This window comes from Strix aluco, chromosome 26 (genome assembly GCF_031877795.1).
Source record: "Strix aluco isolate bStrAlu1 chromosome 26, bStrAlu1.hap1, whole genome shotgun sequence".
In the NCBI taxonomy this organism is placed as follows: Eukaryota; Metazoa; Chordata; class Aves; order Strigiformes; family Strigidae; genus Strix; species Strix aluco.
The window spans coordinates 2,345,019-2,366,186 of NC_133956.1; the positions used below are offsets into that span (position 1 = coordinate 2,345,019).

At 60.4% G+C, this 21,168-nt stretch overlaps 1 protein-coding gene across 1 annotated transcript; it reads right to left on the reverse strand.

Annotated features, from left to right (window-relative positions):
* Positions 1–5,212: 5,212 nt before the first annotated feature.
* COL9A2 (collagen type IX alpha 2 chain) lies at positions 5,213–19,524 on the reverse strand. The gene is made up of 32 exons (XM_074807210.1): positions 19,393–19,524; positions 17,418–17,492; positions 16,562–16,597; positions 16,404–16,466; positions 14,998–15,051; positions 14,712–14,747; positions 14,469–14,492; positions 14,269–14,322; positions 13,881–13,934; positions 13,626–13,673; positions 13,285–13,341; positions 12,620–12,673; positions 12,275–12,328; positions 11,516–11,569; positions 11,235–11,288; positions 11,093–11,146; positions 10,838–10,891; positions 10,571–10,624; positions 10,237–10,290; positions 9,997–10,041; positions 9,793–9,846; positions 9,360–9,413; positions 9,228–9,281; positions 8,511–8,582; positions 8,380–8,415; positions 8,108–8,152; positions 7,872–7,904; positions 7,464–7,610; positions 6,840–6,894; positions 6,571–6,759; positions 6,336–6,413; positions 5,213–6,003 (listed from the first exon to the last, which is right to left on the reverse strand). Exons 1-32 carry the CDS (start codon positions 19,462–19,464, stop codon positions 5,798–5,800), a joined length of 2,073 nt encoding a protein of 690 aa, XP_074663311.1. The 5' UTR covers positions 19,465–19,524; the 3' UTR covers positions 5,213–5,797.
* Positions 19,525–21,168: the final 1,644 nt, after the last annotated feature.

Here is a 21,168-nt window from a genome sequence, read left to right on the forward strand (position 1 = left end):
GTCCTCCAACCCCCCGGACACAGTGCATTTCCAGATATCCCCAACACCACCTCGCCATCAGCATGGACCGAACAAACTCTTGGTTTTATCTCTGTTGAATAGAGACTCTTGAACCTGAAAGCTGGTGCCCTGTGTTTGCTGGCTGCTTCAGGAGGATGAGTTTAAAAACAGGACAGGTACCATGTAACAGAGCAAGAAAAGGACCGAGGCACTAATCCTGACCCTGCTTGTGCCTTGGCTGAGGCTTGCAGGGGCTGTTTAGGGGCTCAGACTGTGAGTACACCTGTAGACACAGGCCAGACATCTGGGAAGAGAGCTGAGGGCCTCCTTCATCGTGGGGTGACCCAGCAGAGCCCCAGACCCAGCTTCCCCCCAGAGCCGTTGCCCTGCTCCGTCCTTCCAGTTGCTTTCTACCAGCATGAAGTAATTAAGTTCATAAGGCATCAGACAATCAGCTAGCAGCCCACAAGACGTTGTGTTTAATCATGTACTAATGGCATGTTCTTGGCAATAATTACAAGATAACAGTGTTTGCAGGCTGTAATCAGAACAATTCTAGTAATTAAATCAGCCTTTTGTCAGCACGCTCCTTCCCCCTTTGCCGGGTGTGGGAGCGGGTGGCAGGACCCCTCCAAAGGAGGAGCGTGTGCCCCGGAGAGCACTGGCCGTGCCGGTGGCCCGCTGCCAGTTGAAATCGGTGAGAAACGGGGCTGCTTGCAAGGAGCTCGTTGCAGCCACGTCTGGCTCGGGGCTATTGCTGGCCCTGAAACCCCCCAGTGAGGGCTTGGGGGGTCACACACCCCTTCTGAGGGCAGGTGACCTTGCCCCGCTCTGCCCAAGAGCGCCCGTGGGCCGACCCCAGTTACCTGCAGGGCTGTTCTTCTGTCCCGAAGGGGTTGGTGGCACAACCCCCTGTCCCCCTCCTTCCCCAGCTGCTCAGGAACACTGCAGGCACCAGCAGTGGGACAGACACAGAGCAAAGGCAGCAGTAAAGGCAGGAATGAGCCCCTCACATCTTGCCTCCAGCATCCCTCTAACCCCCAACCCACCCCTCCCTCCTGCGCTTTACAGCTGAGCGGGTTTGCTTTCTGCATGGTGCAAACCCATGGCCACGGCCCGTTTCTCCCCCCAGAAGCCCCCATCTCACATTCAGGCCCACTCCTGCACGCATTCACCCACAAACCTCTAATTTGGTCTCTAATAAGATTTCCCAGCCTCATTATACCGGCCAGGCTCACCATTTACATTTAAATGAATGGGCTATTAACAAAGTTAATTCCCTGCAACACCGGATTGCTGTGTCCCCGGTCTGGAAGAGTCTTGTCCCTTTTCTGGGTAGAGCCAGTATCCAAATTTGACCTTTTTCTTGGAGAAGCAGGATCAGCATCTCCAGCTGCCTGCAGGCCCCTTGGGCATCCTGCTTGTCCTGGCTTGGGGCATCCTGCCTGTGGGGCATGGATGGGGCTGGCAGAGCGTTCCCTGCAGTAAAGGGGAGATTCATTTCCCCTGTTTATTGCTGACAGAGCACGAGACTCATTTCCCCCGTGTGTCCGGGCTGGCCCAGCTACGTACAGCACTCCTGGCCACAAGCAGCAGAACAAGCCATTTTAAAAATAACTTCCTCTTTTTAAGCGGCAAAAACATCAAACAATAATCCAAGGATAAAAATAAGCAGTTTTATAGCTCCTCCAATAATTAACTTAGTTCTCAGCTGTTAATTTACGTACCCAAAGTCCTCTGTTTAATATTCTAATTTGTGGTTAATCATCTATCAAGAGAGAACAAACGGTGATTAGCTCATTTTTACCTCCTCGAGGATGAGGGAGGCAATTTGGTCTAATCAATGCGTTAGCTTGCTCAAGGAAACTTTTATCTCATTTCCCTGAATTATTCATGCGGCAGCGCTGCCCCTCGCCACGGGCACATAGGATGGTCCCTGGGCCACAGAAATGTCACCGGAGTGGGCTGCGAGGAGGATGCCGATCGCTGGCGGTGGGTAACCGAGCAGGAGGCAATGCCTCCTCTTGGCAAAGCTCTGCCAGGGATGCCCCGGGATGAAGAGCCCTTCGCCTCCGAGGGGGGTCCATGAGTTGGGGGATCCCCCCCTCTCTGCGGGATGTCCCCTCTCCTGGGCAGGTGGGTTTCTCCCAGCGGCGTGCGCGGGGAGGGTCGGGCAGGGTCTCTGCTGCGCGGGGCTCCGTCGGGACGGAGGGAGCTGTCGCTGCCTCCTGCCAGGGCCGTGCCGGAGCACCGACAGCACATTCAGCTGCAGCAACCGCGCACGTGGCCCCGGCGTGGAACAAGTGGTGCTTGTCCAAGTGCAAACCACAGCCAGCGCCGCCACCGGCCTCATCAGCCTTGAATGGCGGTAATCAGAGGCCCCCTAATTACTCCACGCTACAGAAATCGGACTTCCATTTATTTTATGTTTTTTTTTCCCACGGCTTTCAAAGGAGAGGGGAAGAGAACGAAAGCTGTGATTCTCACAGGAGGTCTGCAGGGCAATTGGTGCGACCCTGAAGGGATCTGCCTTGATTTCCTTTCATTTCTTCCCTTCTGTCTTTCACATCACATGAAAGCCACATGATGATGCTTAACTCCACACCTTCACGTTTCTGGAGCCTTTGTAGGTGCAGAGCCAGGCTTGGGAGCAGGTTCTTAAACCCCTTGAAATAATTTTAAAAGATTCCACCGATCTTTCCTTTGAAAAGAAGTCATGACCGGCCATGGCCCGGTGCCTGATCTTTGAACGACTGGGGATGGTGAATAGATTTGGCTGCTCCCAGCCGCTGTGTGTCACGGGGGGTGAGTAGCCCGAAAGTCCCGAGGCCCTACGCCTGTGACCAGTGGGACAGGCGAGAGGAGGAGGACCTGGGCTGGCTCCCTGCAGCCCCGTCTGCAGGAGAATCCACCATGTCAAACTCAGGCACGAGCAGGTGGGAGAGAAAAGAGCAAGTGCTCCAGACAGCTGCTTCCTCGGCACTTTAATTAAAACCTGATCTTCTTAATCTTCCCAGACACTGGCCTTGCCAGGTTCTGACTTGCGAGGCCGCCCAGAAGCCAGCTGTAGCTGTGCCCGCCCAACAGCATCTCCCGGGCCGCAGCCGGGGAGCAAAGTTGCTGAAGGTCAAAGCCGCCTCTCGCTAAGGGAGAGCTCAGCCACCACCACAACCAGCAGCTTTTGGGAGGCCACGTGTGGCTCTGAGCAGCCACAGGGTCAGCAAGCCCAGTGTCCCTGATGGTGCTGGAGCACTCGCTCCATCCCATCCCTTCCCGGCCAGCCCTGTCTGGGGATGGGCACGCTTGGGTGTAAAAATGAGGAGCTCCTGGGCTTCTTGCAAAGGACTCTGCATCCTCCCGGGCAGCCCAGGACCCTGAGGCACAGCGGCAGCTTTCCTGCCCCCGGCAGCCCTTGCTCCCTCCCTGGGAAGTGGCTTCTCCTCGCTCCAGGGCCACAGCTCAGGTCTCAACCCTTGGGCCCTCCTTGTGCCAACATCCCTGCAGCAAACCTCTGCACCCCAGTTCCCTTCTCCCGGCGTGTTCCAGCTCTGCCGTGTTCATCCCGGAGGGGGGAAGCTGCCGAGCGAAGGGGGTTCACTCTTTGCCCCCCCAAAGCGAAGGGAAGAGCGCAGCCCTTGCGAGGCGTAGCCCTGTGCCTGGGGGGGAGCCCTCCAGCGAGCCCCTGCCAGGGCTTAAAACTGGTTTTAGTGGCACTAGCCCAAGTGTGGGCTCCCTGGGAAGAGGGGGATTCAGCGGGCAGGCAGCTCCCTCTCGTGGGCTAAAAAAAAAAAAAAAAGATGGTTTGGGCTGTGCAGCCGGGATGCGGCCCCAGATGTGCTGCACAGCTGGAGCCCGGGGCAAGCCCAGCCTGGGGCTGTCCCCGAAGGGGTCTGACAACCTGAATTCCTCCCTGAAGAGAATTAGGGTGAATGTCCCCATTTGTCCAGAAATGGAGACAAGTGCTCAACAAGGCTCTTTCTTCACCTCTCCTAATAATGATTTGTTATTATTTGGGGCAGAGATTGGACGCTTTCCAGCTGTTTCATTTCCACAGATACTTGGGTTTCAATCTCGCTTGTCTCTGTAATGGCATCCAATCTGCTATTTATTGGATGAATATTTATGAGGGCCCTGATGAAGAGGCAGATTCAGAGTGTGTTTGCCACTCATTGGAAAGAACCAGAGTCTGGCCCCTAATTAATATGCAGCCTTCTTAATTCCTTGATTAAATTCCAACTTGAAAATAAAACATTTGCAATTCACTTCCAAATTTTTTTTTTTTTTTAAATAAAAAGACAGTCCCCTTAAAGGTATCTGATTGCACGTTAGGTGACAAGGCAGCGGTTTGCAAAGGGCCTGGGGAAGGTACTTCAGGTGGAGGATGAGCACAGGACACTTCTGAAGAGTGTGGGGACAGACACGGATCCATATGGGAAAGCTCTGCTACACGGCGAGGTGCGTACAGGGAGGGAAGAGCACACGGTGCTGGGTCTGCCTAGGCCCAGAGCTGGGCCTTGCCAGGATTAGCCCCCTCCTGCTGACCCCCGCCGGGGCTGTGATATGCCGGTGGCCCCTGGGCTGGTGGCCCCTGGGCCGGTGGCAGCGATGCTCTGTGCCACAGGAGGGACCCACCAGTCCTCCCCACCACAGCTCCCCGGGATTTGTTACCCTGCCAAGCCGAACATGCTTTGCTAATAAACAAAAATTGATTTTTATTTATCTTACAAAGCGAAGCCCCATTGCTCCCACCGCACAGCTTTAATCCTTTCTGCTGTCGATGGCAATAATGAGAAAGACACCTCCGGATCCTGTTAGAGCTGCAGGCCTCCTTTTTAACTATTAAGGGATCAATACCCTTTGCATCGTTGCTAATAGTTTTCTGGCCCACTTGACTGCGAGGGGACTTGGGTTGACTTGGCCCTAGTTGAAGGCGCCTGATGTATTTCTGGAAAATTTGCTCAGTCTCTGACATGGGGGGTTCAGGGCTGGCAAATTCCTCTGCACATTTGCAGTGGTGCAAGAGGGGAAAAAGAAGGAGCTTTTGCTTAAAGAACTTATTGAGAGGCTGAAATTGTCCCCAAGGATGGGAATGAGCAGTTGAGATACCCAATAAGGGGCTTGAAACAACAGAAAAGCTAACTTCAGTCCTCAAATAATACCACACACCCCCCCCAGCAGAGTCTTGGTTTGATTCAAAGAAATCAACACATCATTTCAGTTCATTAACAATCCATCTCATTTTTATTGTCCATTTTTTTAAAAGTTGGTGTTTTTCTGTTCATAGTTATAAAATAATCCTATTTTACAAAGATTTACAGCTCTGTGAGTGCCCAGCAGTGAACAAGGCTGGATCTGGCAAGTCTCTTAAATAATTAAACCACAATTTTTGTTTTTTTTAAAAAAAAAAAAGGGACAAAAAGGAAGTTGGCAGTGAGCCGATTCAGCACCAAACAGGACATAACAGAGTGAGAGGGTTTGTATAAAAGACAATTTATTTCTTTGGGAAGGGGCACAGGGATGGGCAGAGGGGGCACGAACCCCAGTAACAAGAGCGGGACTCGGGGCGACCTCTCTTTATTCTTCACCATCCCCCAAGCTGTGGGAGGGGGGATGATACCTACACCAAATTAAATTCCCGAGGCCGCGTTTCCCCTCTGGCAGCTGCCCCGAGCCCAGCGCCCTCCCGCAGCCGGGACGGGCAGAAGTTGCTCCCTATGGATTTGCAGTTTTCTGGTCTCTTCGCTGCCAGCCCCGGCGCGGGTTTGCTGGCCAGCTCGGCCACGGTGCCGGGGCCTCCTCAGTAGACGGGTCCCTTGACGGCCCCCGGCTCGGTCAGGCGTGCGGCGGCGTACGCCGAGGCTCCCAGGCAGGCGGCCGGCTCGCAAAACCCCGGCAGGCCAGCGGGACCGGGCAAGCCCGGCCGGCCAGCCTCTCCTGGGGAGCCTGGCAAGCCCCGCTCGCCGGCCTTGCCATCGAGTGCATGGCCAGGAATGCCGGGGAGACCTGCAACGATGGGAGCGGGTGCGTGGGTGCTGAGCCCGGCCTTTGCCGGGGCAGAGCAGGGGCCTGGGGTTTGGGAAGCGCTGCTGGCGAGGCTGGGGATGCGTTAGCACAGCACGTGAGCGATACCCAGGGGCCAGGCAAGCGGCTGGCAGAGGCACAGGCAGCGAGGAGGCAGACAAGGGTGCTGCAGGCTGGAGGTTTGCCAGGTGAACCCCATGCAGGAATGGGTCAGAAGGTCCTGAGCCACTGCTGGGCTCGTCATCGCACCGGCAAGGGGCATGGGGGCTGCTGCTGCCTGGCAGGGACCCGCCGCTGCCTGTGCTGGGGCTTACCTGGGATCCCCGGGGGACCCGGCATGCCTGGGTGGCCACGGCCAGCTTCTCCCCGCTCACCCTTCTCACCTCGCTTCCCTGTGAGGAAAGAAAAAGGGAGGGAAGGACTCGCTGGAGCCACAGCGGGAAACACAGACCCTGCAGGGGACTGAGGTCGGGGACAAGTGTGGCGGGAGGAGGCAGGGTCAGCCCCGAGGAGGATTTTTCCCGGCATGGTGTGGGTACGGCCACCCACCTTTAGGTCCTACGTTGCCGATCTGCCCGACAGCACCCAGGATGCCGGGGACACCTCGAGGTCCCATGGGTCCGTGTGGGCCCTGCTCACCAGGTGGCCCAGGGGGACCAGGGGGTCCAGGGGGTCCCATGGCACCGACTCCACCCAGGGCAGCTCTCTTGGCGCTGACCGCCACCTCCGCCAGCTGCTCTGTAGGACAGGGAGAGGCCGATGTGGGATGGGATGTGGTGGCAGCCGCCCCGCCGGCCGTGCCCCGCTTCCCCCCTCACCTTGCAGCATCTTCAGGACCACGTCGACGATGTGCTGGTCCCCGGCATCCCGGCCCTGCCAGCGGTGAGAAGAGGGACACGGCACAAAGGGAGATCACCCTTTCCATCCCCATTTGCACCCGCAGAGCCAGTCCCATCCCAATGCCCCAGACCAGAGCACCTCCCCACACCCGATGCCGCCTTCCCCCTTTCTCCATTTTCTGTTCAGTCCCAGTACAAGTGCTCCAGCCTTGGCTCACGTCGTGCCCAGCCATGCTGTGACCTCCCTTTCTGCAGTGCCATTTTGTAAGTATAAAACGAGGCTTATATGGGAAAATTCTGTCCCCCAGGCAGGCTGCAAAGGCGCACATTGGAGGTAAGCCTGCTCCTGGTGCTGTATATGGTGAGAAATAAAGAATTCCTCTTTTCTAGAAGAGTGCGATCCCAGCTCAGCCCTCCTGGAGAGCTCGTGGGGGAGCACTGGCAGCTCCTGAGATAAACAGTGGCTGTTTCCCAGAGGAACTGGTTGGTAAGGAAAGGTCGGAGGCAAATCACCTGCAGAACTGAACAAGCTGACGGCGGCAGACCCCAGGTCACCACGTACATGATCCAGAGGTGAGGAGGGGGTGCTCTGGGGGTACTTACCGCTACACCCCTCTGGCCAGGCATCCCCGGCACGCCGCGCTCCCCGACGAGTCCTCGCGGGCCGGGGGGTCCTGGGTAGCCTCGCACACCGGGTGCACCTGCATCCCCCGAGGGGCCGGGGAAGCCGAGCTCACCCTGGATGCCTTGCTGTGGTGGGGATGGAGAGGGGCGTCAGGAGTGGGGAGCTCAGCCCTGTCCTGAGCACCCCAAGACCCCGAGGACCTCCAGTACCGACGGCTGCAGCCGCGGTCTGAACCCTGAATAGGGTCTGAACTTGAATCTGGGATCTGAGCTGAATCCTGAAGCCCCTCTCCAGTGAAAATACTTTCTCAGCCCACCAGCCTCAAGCTGAGGGTCCCGCCATGAAGTTGCAGGGAGTCCCTCGCTCCCAAGCCCTCAGTCACTCACCTGTCCCTTCGGCCCTGGCTCGCCTGATTCACCCTGGGGACAGAGGACACCAGAAATGGAATGGGGAGATGGCACAAATTTAGAGTTGCAGTGAGGGGGAGGCACACATACCCTCCCTGAAGCTCACCGCAGCTGCACTGGGGTGCAGCGCTGCAGTGCCAGGAGACCCCAGCACGGGCAGGGACCCACATCCACCCCACATCCCTCCGCCCCAGGAACCATCTGCAGGGACCCACCTTCTCTCCCTTCAGCCCCGCGAGGCCGTGAACGCCGGTGTCTCCCTAGATGAAAGGCAACAAGAAATGTGACCCTTCACTGCCAGCACCCACCTCCTCCGCAGCCACTTTAACCCCCTTTTTCCCCGCTTTTGCTGGGGGTAATGACAGAAAAAGCACCTGGTGTCAGTGGGTGTCAGCTCCCCACAAAGGTGGGTGCCAGCCCTGTTAAACAGGAGTGTCAGTGATCTCCCACCGACCCCCCAGCCCGGGCAGGAGGGTGATGTACTCACAGTACCGCCTTTGGGGCCAGTTTTCCCTGGGGAGCCCTAGAGAAAGGAGATGGCAGGGTCAGCCCAGCTCAGCGCCGCTTCCCTGAGCCAGACCCCAGAGCAGCCTGTGTCCCGCAGCCAGGAGCAGTCACCTTGTCTCCTTTGACTCCCAGCAAGCCTTGGGGTCCTGGGATCCCCGGTGGACCCTGCTCGCCCTTTGGCCCCTGGAAATCAAGATAACACAGGAACAAGAGAAAAACGAGTGAGAAGAGGCAGTGGAAAGACCCTCCTCCCCCATCAGAGCATCCTCCCCAAGGCAATGAGGTGCTTGGGCAGCCCCCATCCCCTCCAGCGGCTCAGGCTGCCCCACAGCATCCCAACCTGCCCTGAATCCAGCCTCTGTGTGGGGACAGGGCAGAAAACGATGGAGGAGCCTCCCCTCCAGCTGCACCAAGAGCAGGGGGCTCTGCCAGGGATGGGCCCCAGTTCCCCAGGAAGCCAGAAGGACAAAGGTCACTTTTGGGCCATTTTTCCACCCCAGAAAATCCTCCGAGGGGGGCCAGACAGCCTCCCTGCTCTTGCTGGGCTGGCAGGAAATTCCTCTCCTGGCTGGGGCTGCGAACCCAGCATGGCCCCGGACCACTAATCCCTGCACTACCTGCCCCATCGGCTAATCCCCGACCCCGGCAGCTAGGCACAGCGGGACAGGGCGCGGGATTGACCCTGGCCATGATCAAAGCCAGAGGTCCGTGCGGGGGGTGCCGGCCGTGCCCCCATCCCTGCTCCCCAGCCGCACGCCCGCGGCTGAGCATCCCCAAGCCGTGCCAAGGTGAAGCCCGTTTCCCAGCCCAGCTGTGGGTGCAACTCACCGCTTTCCCCTGCTCGCCGATGGGGCCCACGGGGCCACGCTCACCCCGGTCACCCTGCGGAGACCCAAGAAGAGACCAGAGTCAGGGGCAGCTCCCGGCACTGCCACAAACCCCACGGTGCCCCAGACTCACCTTCATCCCAGGGACGCCCTGCGGTCCCTGCTCACCCCGAGGTCCAGGTTCACCCTAAGAGGGGGGGAAAAAAAAAAAAAACAACCGAGACCAGAGGCCTCTCTTGCATTTGTGTGGCATCATCTGCCCTTCATCCTTCCCTGAGGGATGTGTGGCCCTGTCCTTGTCCCCTGCAGCCACGCCAAGGGCTGCCACTGCACCGGTGGCCAAGGAGCTGCTGGAGAAGTGGCCCCAGGGGCTTCCCCGTGAGGAAGCTGCTGTGGGGGCAGAGGGAAGAGGAGGGTTGGGGTGGGATGAAGATCCCAAATCTGCCTTCTTTTTGACAGCAAATAGAGACAAAAAGAACGAGAGAGAGAGAGAGAGAGAGAGAGAAAGAGAGAGAGCAACCCCCAGGCTGTGCCCAGGAGGCACACGGTGACCTCTCCGTACTTACAATCTGCCCTGGGGCACCGGTGACACCAGCCTGGCCTCGAGCACCCGCTCCACCCTGTGAACAGGAGATAGAGGTGGATCAGGGGCAGCGAGGACAGGGGAGGGGATGACATGGGGACAAGCATGGAGGCAGCCACAGCACTGCAGGGGACAGGGCAGATGCTCGGTGGGGGGTTACTCTGGCCCCAGCTGCCCCCAGACCCACCTTGTCTCCTGGGCCACCTTTGCTTCCTGGCTGACCTGGCAAGCCCTGTGGACACAAAGCTGGGATCAAACCCAGTGCACAGCACCGGAGGCAGCCACCCTGCCCGGTACCCCATGCTCAGAGGCAGTGTCCCCGCTGGGTGCTGTCCCTGCACCCCAGCACCACCCGGAGAGGGGGGTGCCTCCCCACAGGTAAGAGGGTACCTGCCCGGGCGGGGGGCTCCCACATTCCTGTACTCACAGCTTGTCCCCGGTGTCCTGGCGTTCCAGGGCGGCCAGCCTGTCCCACGCTGCCCTGCGAGGGACAGAGAGGATGTCACCACATGGCAGAGAAAGGTGCAGAAATGGGGTGTCCACAGGTGGGAAAAGGGACTCCTGGACACAGGGGGACTCTGCGCTTGACCCTGCGGGGACAGCCACGCTCCCCTAGTCAGGAGATGCCACATCAAGGGCCAGGACCTTCCGCCACTTGCCATCCCCGTTATTTCCAGCAAGCACTGGTACGAGGAACAGCGTGTCTGTGCCCCATTGCCAGCGCAGGCAGCACCCAGCAGCCCCTGCCTGCAGCAGCTCACCTTCACGCCCGGGATTCCTGGGGTGCCGTCTTTGCCATCGATGCCCGGCAGACCCTGTGAAAGAGGGAAGACTCGCTCGGTCTGACACCTCCGAGAGGGACTGAAAGGCTCGTGGTGGGGGTAAAAAAAGGCTGGGAAGGGGAAGGAAAGCTCCAGCCCAGCGCTGAGCCAGGGTGCAAGGACGCAGGATGGTTCCGAGCAGGACAGAGAGGGACAGAGAGATCCTCTCCTCGCAAGGGGCTTAGCCCTCGATGTGGCTGTACTTACGTTCTCCCCCTTGGGCCCGATGTCTCCTTGGGGGCCCCTGATGCCACGGCCACCCTAGAGCAGGAGAGCGCGAGTGTTATTTCAGCTGCCCTCTTGGTGCAGGGGACGGAGCAGGGAGAGGGAGGAGATGCCCATCGAGGCACCCCGAGCAGAGCCCCTGTCTGCGCCGGGGAGCGGGGCCGAGCTGGGGAAAAGGGGGCATTGGCGTCACACAAGGCATGGCGCTGCCCTCCCCATCGGGGCAAGGTCACCTACCAGATCTCCCTTCTCACCAGGGTCCCCAGGTGGTCCCTTGGGGCCTTCCCGGCCCTGGAGGGGAGAAAGATGGGGGCTGAGTGGCGAAGTGCGGGGTCCCCCGCCTGCCCCGCAGCCCCCAGGGATGAGGGAGGGCACTCACTGGCCGCCCGGCCGCTCCGATGGTCCCGACCATCCCCTTGTAACCAGCGGGACCCTGAAAAAAGAGCATGGGGGGGTCAATTCCTCCCATCCCACCCTCAGCCCCCAGCCGGGTCTGACCCCACTAGCAAGAGGCAGCATCCAGCTCCCTGAGATGGCCAAGGAGCCGTGTTAGTGATGCTCCAGAGAAGCAGCATCCCACCTGGGGAGCATCCCCGTGGGAGCTGGTCCCTCTGACCCCGGAGCCGGGCACAGCCACCCCGGCATCCCAACGGCACTTACCGTCTCGCCCTTGGGTCCTGCCATCCCAGGGTAACCCCTCAGGCCCTGCGGTCCCTGCGGGGAAGGAAACAACAGCCGGCTTAGCTGGAAACGGCCCCAGGAGCAGCCCAGGGGGGAGCCGCAATTAAAGCAAAAGCTGGTACTGGAAATCAGCTGGTTTTGCCAAATACGAGGTATTTCAGTCCTGCTACTTGCTCCTAATTCTGCAGCCTCCCACCAGGCACCTTTCCAGTTGTCAGTTCAATAACAGCAATGGGCCCAAACTGGTGCTGCTTCCCCCAGCAAAACTCTCAGCTTCAAAGTGGTTTTGCCCTTTCTCGGACCGAAGGGCTCAGCCCATTAATTACTTTTCATCTTCAAAGTGCTCCGCGAGCTCAGACAGCTTTAATCCCCATGTCCCTGTGGTGAGCTGGGCACTGCACCCCCCGTTCAGGTGGGGTAAGGGGGGCTCAGCGTACATGAGCAATTTGTCCCTGGCCGGTGAGTTATCCTCGTTAACGTGCACTAATGACTGAGCCAGCACTGACCACAGAGGTCTCCATCAGGACGTGGCTTTGCCACCTTCCTGGCAGCAGCTTCGCAGCTGGGAGGAGGGAGATGGATGGGATGAAGGCTTCGCTCCGGTCCCCGCGGTGGGTCCCTGGGAGCAGGAACACAGGGATATCCTGTCCCTGGTGTCTGGGGCCAAGCACAAACCGGCCACCCCCAGCCCCTGGGGTACTCGGGGGACAGAGCAGCAAAGAGAAATAAATATGTTACCGGAGGGCCTGGGACACCTTGTTCTCCGGAGACGCCAACGTCACCCTTGGGGCCCTGGGGAAGGATGGAGAGGAGTGAGGTGAGTGTTGGGGTGGAACAGGGGTACAAACTGCCCTGGGGACACGAGACCCCTCACCTGGGACTTGGCAGGGGATGGGGCCAGGTCCAGGGAGCCACAGTGGGAAGACCACCCTGTCCACCCTCCATTTCCCAGCCCTGGGTCTTCCTCCCCCCTCTCCTACCTTTTTCTTTCCTTCCCCCTTCTTCTCCCCAGAGCCCCGCACCGTCCAGCCCAGCCCCAGCTCCCCCAGAGGCAGCTGGGGAGCTGCCGGAGAGGTCACTCACCTGCCCGCCCTGCCTGCCGGTCTCCCCAAGGGCACCGGGGCGGCCTCTGTGTCCCTAAGGGTGGAGAGGAAGATGGTGAGCATCCCTGGGCAGAGCAGCATCCTCACAGCTGCATCACCCGGAGCCACCCTGCCTGTGACATGCCACCCTGGGCTGCCTGCTGGTGATGAGGTGAGGCTCAGCATCCCACTGGTGACGTGGTGGGGCTCAGCATCCCACTGGTGATGTGGTGGGGCTCAGCATCCCACTGGTGACATGGTGGGGCTCAGCATCCCACTGGTGACGTGGTGGGGCTCAGCATCCCACCGGTGACATGGTGGGGCCCAGCATCCCGCAGCCTTGAGGGCATGTGGTGGGGATGCTTGTGGGGTTTAACCCTCCAGGCCTCGCAGTGCAGGGAGCTACACAGAGGCACGGCCAGGGCTTCGGCACAGGGTCTTGCCCCCCAGGAAGGGTCTGGCAGGAGCTGGGGAGCCACAGGGGACCTCTGCCATAGCACCCTTGCCCCCAGGGTATTGTGCATTCATGTCCTCATGCTCCCAAGGGAGCAGAGCAGCTCCTGAGCTCCCCGTCCCTCCAGACTGGGGAAGGCTCCTCCGCTCAGGCACAGCGTGCTGAAGGTGACAGTCCCTGTCTGCTCCCTGGCAGCTCCAGGGCTCCCTTACCTTCAGTCCCTGCAGTCCCTGGGGGCCCTTGGGACCTGGTGGGCAACTGGTCGGGCACTGGTGGGGAAGAAGAAGTGCGGGTTGAGTTGGGAAAGGACCCGGAGGTTGCGGAGAAGCTGTGTTGGGAAGGACAGGCTCCCGCGCCACGCGGTGAAGCTGGGCTGTGCGGTGACGCAGGGGACGCACGGCTCGGCTGGGGACCCTGCTCCTCCCCGCTCCGTCGGCCCCCAGTTACCAGATTACACTGGTGTCTGTATTTCAGGCCAGTGCAGCACACGCTCTTCCAGCAGCCGTTACCCTGCAAAGGCCTGCTGAAGGGACAAGGTAATGGCAGCTCTCACCAAGAAATCAGCGCTGCCTTCCAGTCCTTGGATGTGTCCTGGGGGGCCCTGGAGGGAAGGAGACCATCAGCATCCGCGGTTTAATACTGGCACTATTTTACAGGAGGGGTGAATGTTTCACCTGGGAGGGAGGGGAGCAAGGCACAGGGCAGGAGGTGTGTGCCAGAGCCCAAGCCCCAGCCCCAGACCCTGGGCTGAGGGGCGGGGGGACTTTTCCCTCCTGCAGAAAGTGCTGGTGACTGGGGAGATACTCACAGGTTTCCCTGGAGGGCCTGGGGGACCCCTCGGGCCGTCAGGTCCAGGGTCGCCCTAGGAGAGAACAACCCCAGGAAAGGAGATTTAGGGGTGGGGGAGGGAGCAGGTACTGCTTGAGCCGGGGTGGAGAGGGGTGATGAAGCACCAAAGACCCAGACTGTCACAGTGGGAACTGGGGCATCTCCCAGCTGTGAGCTGGGAGGGGATGGATGGCACCAGGGGTCCTGTCTGCAGGCACAGAGTCCGTCACCCCTCCCTCCCCACTGTAGTGCCCTGCTTGCCCACATTATGGTGTCACCCCTATTTATTCCAGGAGCCCCAAAGTGTGGAGAAGTGGATGCTGGGATAAGGAAGGGAGGTTTTCCCACTCCCCCTCCTGACCCCTCACCTTGGGTCCCAGCACTCCAATCTCTCCAGGAAGCCCAACCTGGCCTGGAAGCCCCTTAAGGAGAAGAGAGACATTCACTGAGTGAGAGAGGTCGAGCCTTGAGACCCCCCACTTTGGGGGTGCTGAGATTTGAGCTCTTCCAGCACAACCCCAAGCAGGGTCCCTGGCAGCTGCCCCAGCCCCACACGTGTGGCACTTACGGGTGGTCCTGGCAGCGAAGGACCCTGCAACAAGAAGAAAGACACAGTTGGTCCAAATTCTCCAACCTCCCCCCAAAACATCAGCATCCCTGCCCTGAGCAATGCCCACGCCGCCACCAAGGATGCAGCTGAGGGGGCTGGATCCCTGCTCTGCTCCCACCCTGCTCATGGGTGCTCAGGGAGTGGGTGCTGGAGCCAGGAGCGGGGGCATCGCTGGTGCCTGTGGGAGAGGCAGATACTCACGGGGAGCCCTGGTGGCCCTGGGAGTCCAGACTGGCCCTGCCGGGATGGAAGGGGAGAGTCAGGAGCTGAAACAGGAGGGTCTGGCCCTACCAAGCTGTGTCAGCCCCTAAAATTCATCCTCCCATGGACCCAACCTCAGTGTCCCCTCGTTGCCAAATATTCCATCACCCCATCCCTGCATCCCTGCACAGTGACGGGGCTGGTCCCAGCCTGGCCAGGCCCCGCTGGCTCCAGGAGGGCAAGGTGGGAGCCTGGAGTGGTTGCCCTGGAGTGGCCCCTCACTCACTTTAAGTCCTGGCCCGCCGATGGGCCCTGCCTCCCCCTTTGCTCCCGTCAGGCCCTGCAAGAGGAGAGACAGCAGGAGGTTATCGCCAGCCCTTTGGCTCGCCAGCCAGACCTTCACACTGGGGCTTTTCCCGTCACAAGGGGCTGCGGGTTGTCGATGGGGACTTTGTGCATGTCCCTGCATGCAGCAAACCCGGCACTGAGGCTGGCACCTGGACTCAGGCCCCGATGGCACAGAGAGCCCCACAGCGATGCCCCGCACCCCGCCCCCCCACCCCGAGATGCCCAGCTCTGAGCCCCCACGCCGGGGCTCGGCAGGGACCCTCGCACCGCCGCGCACATCCAGCCCCAGCAGAGGCACGTGGGGAGCTCAGCCCCTCTGTGATCCTACTTATAGCAATTCCGAGTCACTCCCTGGATGCCCCGTCCCCCACTCCAGCGAGGGCTGTGCCTGTGCCGGGGTTTGGATCCCTGCAGCTGATGGCCTGAGCGTCACCCACGGGCTGATTCATGGGTGGAGAGCCCCTCGCTCAGCCCGGCTCTGCTCCCATATTCAGAGCAACCAAACTCTTTCACAGCCAGATTAGACTGGATGAATAATGTATGCTTATAATGACAGTTATTATTCTATTCTTTTCTCATTGAAGAATAACTAAAACCCCAAAGATTTATGAAATGCCGCCCAGAGACACAAAAGAGGAGCCTGCAGTTTGGGTTTCCTTCTGATGAGTAAATGTCTGACACTCGCAGGCACTTCCCCGTGCAGCGCGGCACTGGGGGTGGCATCGGGCACCCCACCCAAACCTCCCCGGCCACCCGTCACTCACCCCTGCGTGCCCAGAGCGTGGGGCTGGGAGCTGGCCCCTCACGGCATCAAGGCAGGACAAGGAGGCAGCTCCATCCCCTTTCAGCCCCCCACCTGCCCCAGGCTGGAGAGGGGACAGTGGGGGAAGTCACTGATGTCACCTACATGGGTGCCAAGGGGGTGGCTCCAGGGGGGGGCCACAGGATTGCTCCAGATTTATTCTGGAGGAAAGGACAGCTGAACCAGGGCTCAGGGCAGCAGCTGCAGTAAAGGACAAGGAAAAGCCTTTGCATGTTCAAGGGTGTTGGTGCCGTGCCGTGGCTTTCCTGGCACAGCTCTCGCCTGCGTGGGGTGGAGGGGGACACGCTTTCGGAGCCCGGGCGGTGGGAGGGGTGGCAGCAGCTCTGCCCGAGCTCTGCCCGTGTTTCCTGTTGGGCTTCAAAAGGTGCTTTCAGCTCCCGCATGAAGAGATTTTGGCACTTTCTTATGTGTGACAGAAAAGGATCCCTGTGCCGGGGGCATGAGGAGTTTGCTGAGACCCTGCTGTGACACGGGGGCTGCGGCCAGGGACGCCGCAGAGGGGACGGGGGGTCAGTACTCACGTCGATGCCCGGCTTCCCTGGGGGCCCATCTGGACCGGGGGCTCCAGGCTCCCCCTTGACACCCTTTAAAAGAGAAGAGGCATGGGGGACAGATGGAAAGGAGCTCCTCCAGAAGGGGTGAGACCATCGGTGAGCTGCGGGGAGGCATGGATACTCACCGGGGACCCGGGGGCTCCGGCAGAGCCTTTGTCACCCTGGGGAAAGGGAAGAAGGTTGTAAAAAGGGGTCTGTCACCCCCCAGAGCCAGGCCTGGCAGCGCAGGGGGCTCAGGACCCGTGTCTCCCATCCGCCTCCCCAAGTCCGAGCGAGGTGCTGGATACCCCAGCGCAGCAGCCAGGTCAGGATGGGGCCAGCGTTGAGAAGAGAGGGCTGGGCTGGGGCTGTGGGGGGGCTGCGGCTGTTCTGGGTATAAATAGCACTAAAATAACACCCTGGGGTGAGTCTCGGAGAAAGGGAGCTTTCTGCTGGCTCACAGGTCTCCCCTGTTCAGGCTCCCCACAGCCCTGGGGAGGGTCCGGACGATGGCTGCTGGCCACAGCCCTCGGCCACCTCGCTGCTCTGCGGGCACCCAACCTGGGTGTCCTGCTCCCCACTGCCCCCCCCTGCTCCCCCTCCTCACGGGGCATCTCTGGGCTGATCCCTGCACCCAACTGCTCTGAGAAGCCTCCGCTGCCTGGACAGGGGTGCCCCCAGCACCCTGCACCCAAACCTCCTTGCTGTTGTGCTCCCCAAAAAGCACTTTGGACCCCATTTCCCAAGGCGGTGGGGAGGCCACGGGCTGCTGTTGCGGGGAGGTGGATGGAGCCGCGGTGCAGGAGCTGTGCTCCCCCACTCCATCACTGCTGCCCGGGGCCACCGGCAAAGCCGGGGATGCTCCATCTGCCCCAGCCTGGGAGCAGGACAGCATCGGCACCCCCTGCCCTCCGCAGAGCCTCTGCCCTGACACAATGTCCCTCTTTGTGCCGCAGGTCCCCTCCCTCCCTCCCTCCAGCCCGCACGGTTCCCGGTACTCACGTCAATGCCATCTGCTCCCGGCACTCCTGGGGGACCGGGGGGCCCTCGTGGGCCGGGCTCTCCCGGTGGCCCTCGCTAAGGGGGAAAAATGGACAGGACCCACGTCAGGAAGGAGAATCCAGACCCCAAGAGATGATGGGAGTCAGTGGGAGCCCAAGGTGCAGTGTGCTGGGGACCCATCTCTGGAGAGCTGGGATGGAGTGAGCACCCCAAGGTGTCAGAGCTCTGCCCCTCCCCATGAGTCCTCCGCTGCCCAGGCTGTACCCCCCAGCAAGGGCTTGGATGGAGAAATCCAGGAAATCTTCCCCCACACTGACACAACCAGCTCCCCATCCCCTGTTGAGTTTTTACCCCATCACCCCCCTCCCGCCCTGGGTCTCGATGGGGCGATGGCAGCGCTTGCAAAGGCCCCTCTCGGCTCGGGGTGCAAACCCAGCGCTGGGATTTCTAAAAGCACCGATTTAGGTGCCTGAAGCCCTGGTATGAAACGGGGACCCCCAGCCCCTCCGTGGGCTCTCCCCCCCGCGTCGGGCTGGCTCGCTGCCCGCAGCACCGCTCCGCAGCATCACACAAAAGCACCATTCAGCCGGCGGCAGGGGAGCTCCCTGAGCAGCCTGGCCCCAGCTTTGAGGTTTGCACAGGACTCCGCAGGAGCAATTTTGTAAAGAAATCTCTGTTATCCGAACGGGGTGTTTGGGGGGGAAGAGACTCCAGTCCCGGAGACCAAACCCCTGGTGTTCCTGGAAATGAAAACCAGACAGGCTGGCTGGGGCCGCATGCCTGTGACTCCTCCGTCCTTCCAGGCTTATTTATTTTAAAGTGAAATATATAAGGATGAGAGGTATTGCTGGTTTGTTCACAGGAGAGTCCCGGCTTCGCCTTGGAAGCAAACCCCGTGGTCGGGTCGGGGTGGGAGCGAGCACCCGTCCCTGGGAGCGCCCGTGAATGGCACCTTTGTCCTGCCCGAATGATTTCCAAATGGTTCCTTGTTCCAAGAGCTCCCACGTCCCCCTCGCTCCGACCCGAGCCCGCTCCCCCAGCCAGACCCTGCCACCACAAGCCCAGGAGCATCCCGGGGGGCTGTTTCAGGAAGGCAGCTGGCCCCCCCCAGCTCTCTGCAGCGAGGCTGGCTCTGCCGGCAGGCAGCTCAGGGGCCACACAGGAAGATTTTTTCCAAAATCTTTACTCAAAATCTGATTTTTGCAGATGCAAGGCAAGGTTTTTTCTCTTTTCGGGTGAGCTCCCAGGAGGAACACTGCCTGCCCTGCTCGCAGCGCTCGCCCCAAGGAGCAGAGGGACACCTTCCCTTCGCTTCTCTCCGATGTGTTTTCTCCTGCCCCTGGGGGAGTCCGGACAGCCCACGGGAACCCCCGACCCCCAGCACCTCCACTGCTGGTGTCTCTCCCCGCTGCCCCTCAGGAAGCCCCTGCGGAGCCCCAGGGCAGCCCTGGGAGGGTCAGAACCGCCCCCCAGTTCTGTTCAGCCCCCCTCAGCCCAGATCCACAGCGCATCACGCTAAAGCAGAAACAGATAAGCATTTTCCCAGGCAATGGGAGGCAGAAGGTCTGGCAGCTGCTGGGGAGGGAAACGGTGGAGAGTCCCTCATTGCTGCCCCAAGGGGGAAATAAAACTAAACTTATTAAGCTAACAAGTCCCAAACTTCAAGGCGTGCAGTCCAGCCCTGTCCCCGTCCCGCGGGGCCGGAGGCAGCTTTCAGCTCAGAGAGGTCCCCGGAGGGTCGGGGCGGTGGGTCCTGGGTGGGGGCTGGTCCCACACCCCCCCCCCATAGGGTATTCCTAGGAAAACCGAGTGAAAGGTGTTGGGAAAATAAGCAGAAAGTTCCAGGGGTGCTCAGCGCTACGAGCGAGCATCTGCGATGGGGGAGATGGGGTCCGTCCCCTCTCTGTCCCTTCTCTGTCCCCTCTCTGTCCCCCAGCCCAGCCCAGCGCAGAGCCGGGACTAAGCAGAGACTTACGATTTGGGCCAGGCAGAGGCAGGCGGCTTGGAGCAAGAGCCAGAGCCGGAGCATGGGGGAGCAGGCGGCCATGGCAAGGGCGGCTGGCACCGAGCGGCGGTGGCCTCGTCTCGCTGCGCTCAGGTACGGCTGCAGCCCCGAACTGCACGGCCGGACACCGCGGGGGGAGGAGGGGGCTCATTAATATGGAGCAGTGGGACGAGGGCAGGCGGACAGCCCCGGCCCCCCGCCCCTGCTCAGGTGAGCCCGTGGCTATTTTGGGCTGGACGGTGGCGGAGGATTTGGCACGAGTGGCACAAAGGGGCTTTAATGCAGACAAGGGGCTGGGAGAGGAGGGGGACGAGCTGGGGGGGCTGTCGTTGGAGCTGCATGGTGAGACCCCAGCCAGGATATCTGTGAGGGCCCCCCCAGGAGTGCCAGGGTGTCCCCTGTGCTGTCCCCATCATGATGCCTGTGCCAGTGCCACAGGGCACTGTGCTGCCGGGGCTGGGGCTGCGGTTGCCCCCACCCCCCTGTGATGGGTCAGCCACCCTGGGGAGGGTCCTGGGGGTTTTCTGACATTCCTGACCCTATTTCAGCCCCCGTGCAGCCCCAGGCAGGGCGGCCACCCCACTGCGGGTCCTGGGGCATCCCTGAGAAATGCCCCTGTGGCCCCAGTGTGGCACTGGGAGGGGAAGGGGGGGCTGTGCCAGGGGGTCACCCAACTGCACCCCACAGCGCTGGCAGGGCACGAGGTCCGTATCTGGGGGGGGGAGGGATGGCCCACTCATCACCCCCCCCGCCCTGTGCCCAGCTCCCCCCAGCCAGCTCCTGCCTTCGCTGGCAGCCGCCCCCCAGCTCCCGGGGAACACGGGGATGATTCATCTTGGCGATTTCTTCCTCCTCCTCACGAGGGCTCGAAGGCTCCGTGATGAGCTGCTGCAGACTGATTCATCGGTATTGGGGGGGGCTCAGTGCCCACCCCCCCCCCCGAGTGGGCACGCTGCTGCCTGCACCCCGGCGCTGGTCAGGGATGGCAGAGCAGTGGTCTGCATCCTCTCCAGTGGGCACGAGGCCATCCCAGTACACGGACCAGTTGGGACTGGGGATGCACGCTCTGGGCTAATATCTCCTCTCCGGGTCTTTCTCCCCGTGTCCCAGTCCAGCACGGGGAAGACCGATGGGCACCTGCCCTCCCCACTCCTCCGACAGCCAGCAAAAGCCGCTCCAAGCCTCCGCGGCAGCAAGGTAACACCAAAACCTGGTGTTTTGGTACAAAAATCCTTTTGGCTCTAGGCTGAGAGCACCTTGTTTTCAGAGCATCTAAATTTGGATCCTCACCATTCATGGAGCTGCTGGGATATTTCTGCTTGTGCCCAAGGCAGATGCATCCCAACGTCGCCACCGAGCTCAGCACCCTTCTGGGACATGAGTGTCACTTTTGGAAGAATTATGTAATTTCAAGTGTTTCTCAGATTACTACATAGTGACATATTTTTTTCTCCTTTTGATGCCACTGCTCATTTGATTGCAGCTTTTCATGTATTGCCATTTCTCAGATTCTCCTCCCAGCACCCCAGCATGGGAACACCGGGGTTTGTTTTATGATCTCCATCTTGTTTAAGACTCAGTCTTCTTCTCCCCCAATATTTTACTGTGGGATCCAACCAGAACATTTGCCTTTGACCAGTGGTCCCCACACGGACCCAGGGGTAAGTGTCGCTGGGTCAGCCCTACTGACCTTGGGGTCCCCCACACCTCCCCAGAGGAGCTGCGGGAGGATGGGGCCCGCAGTGA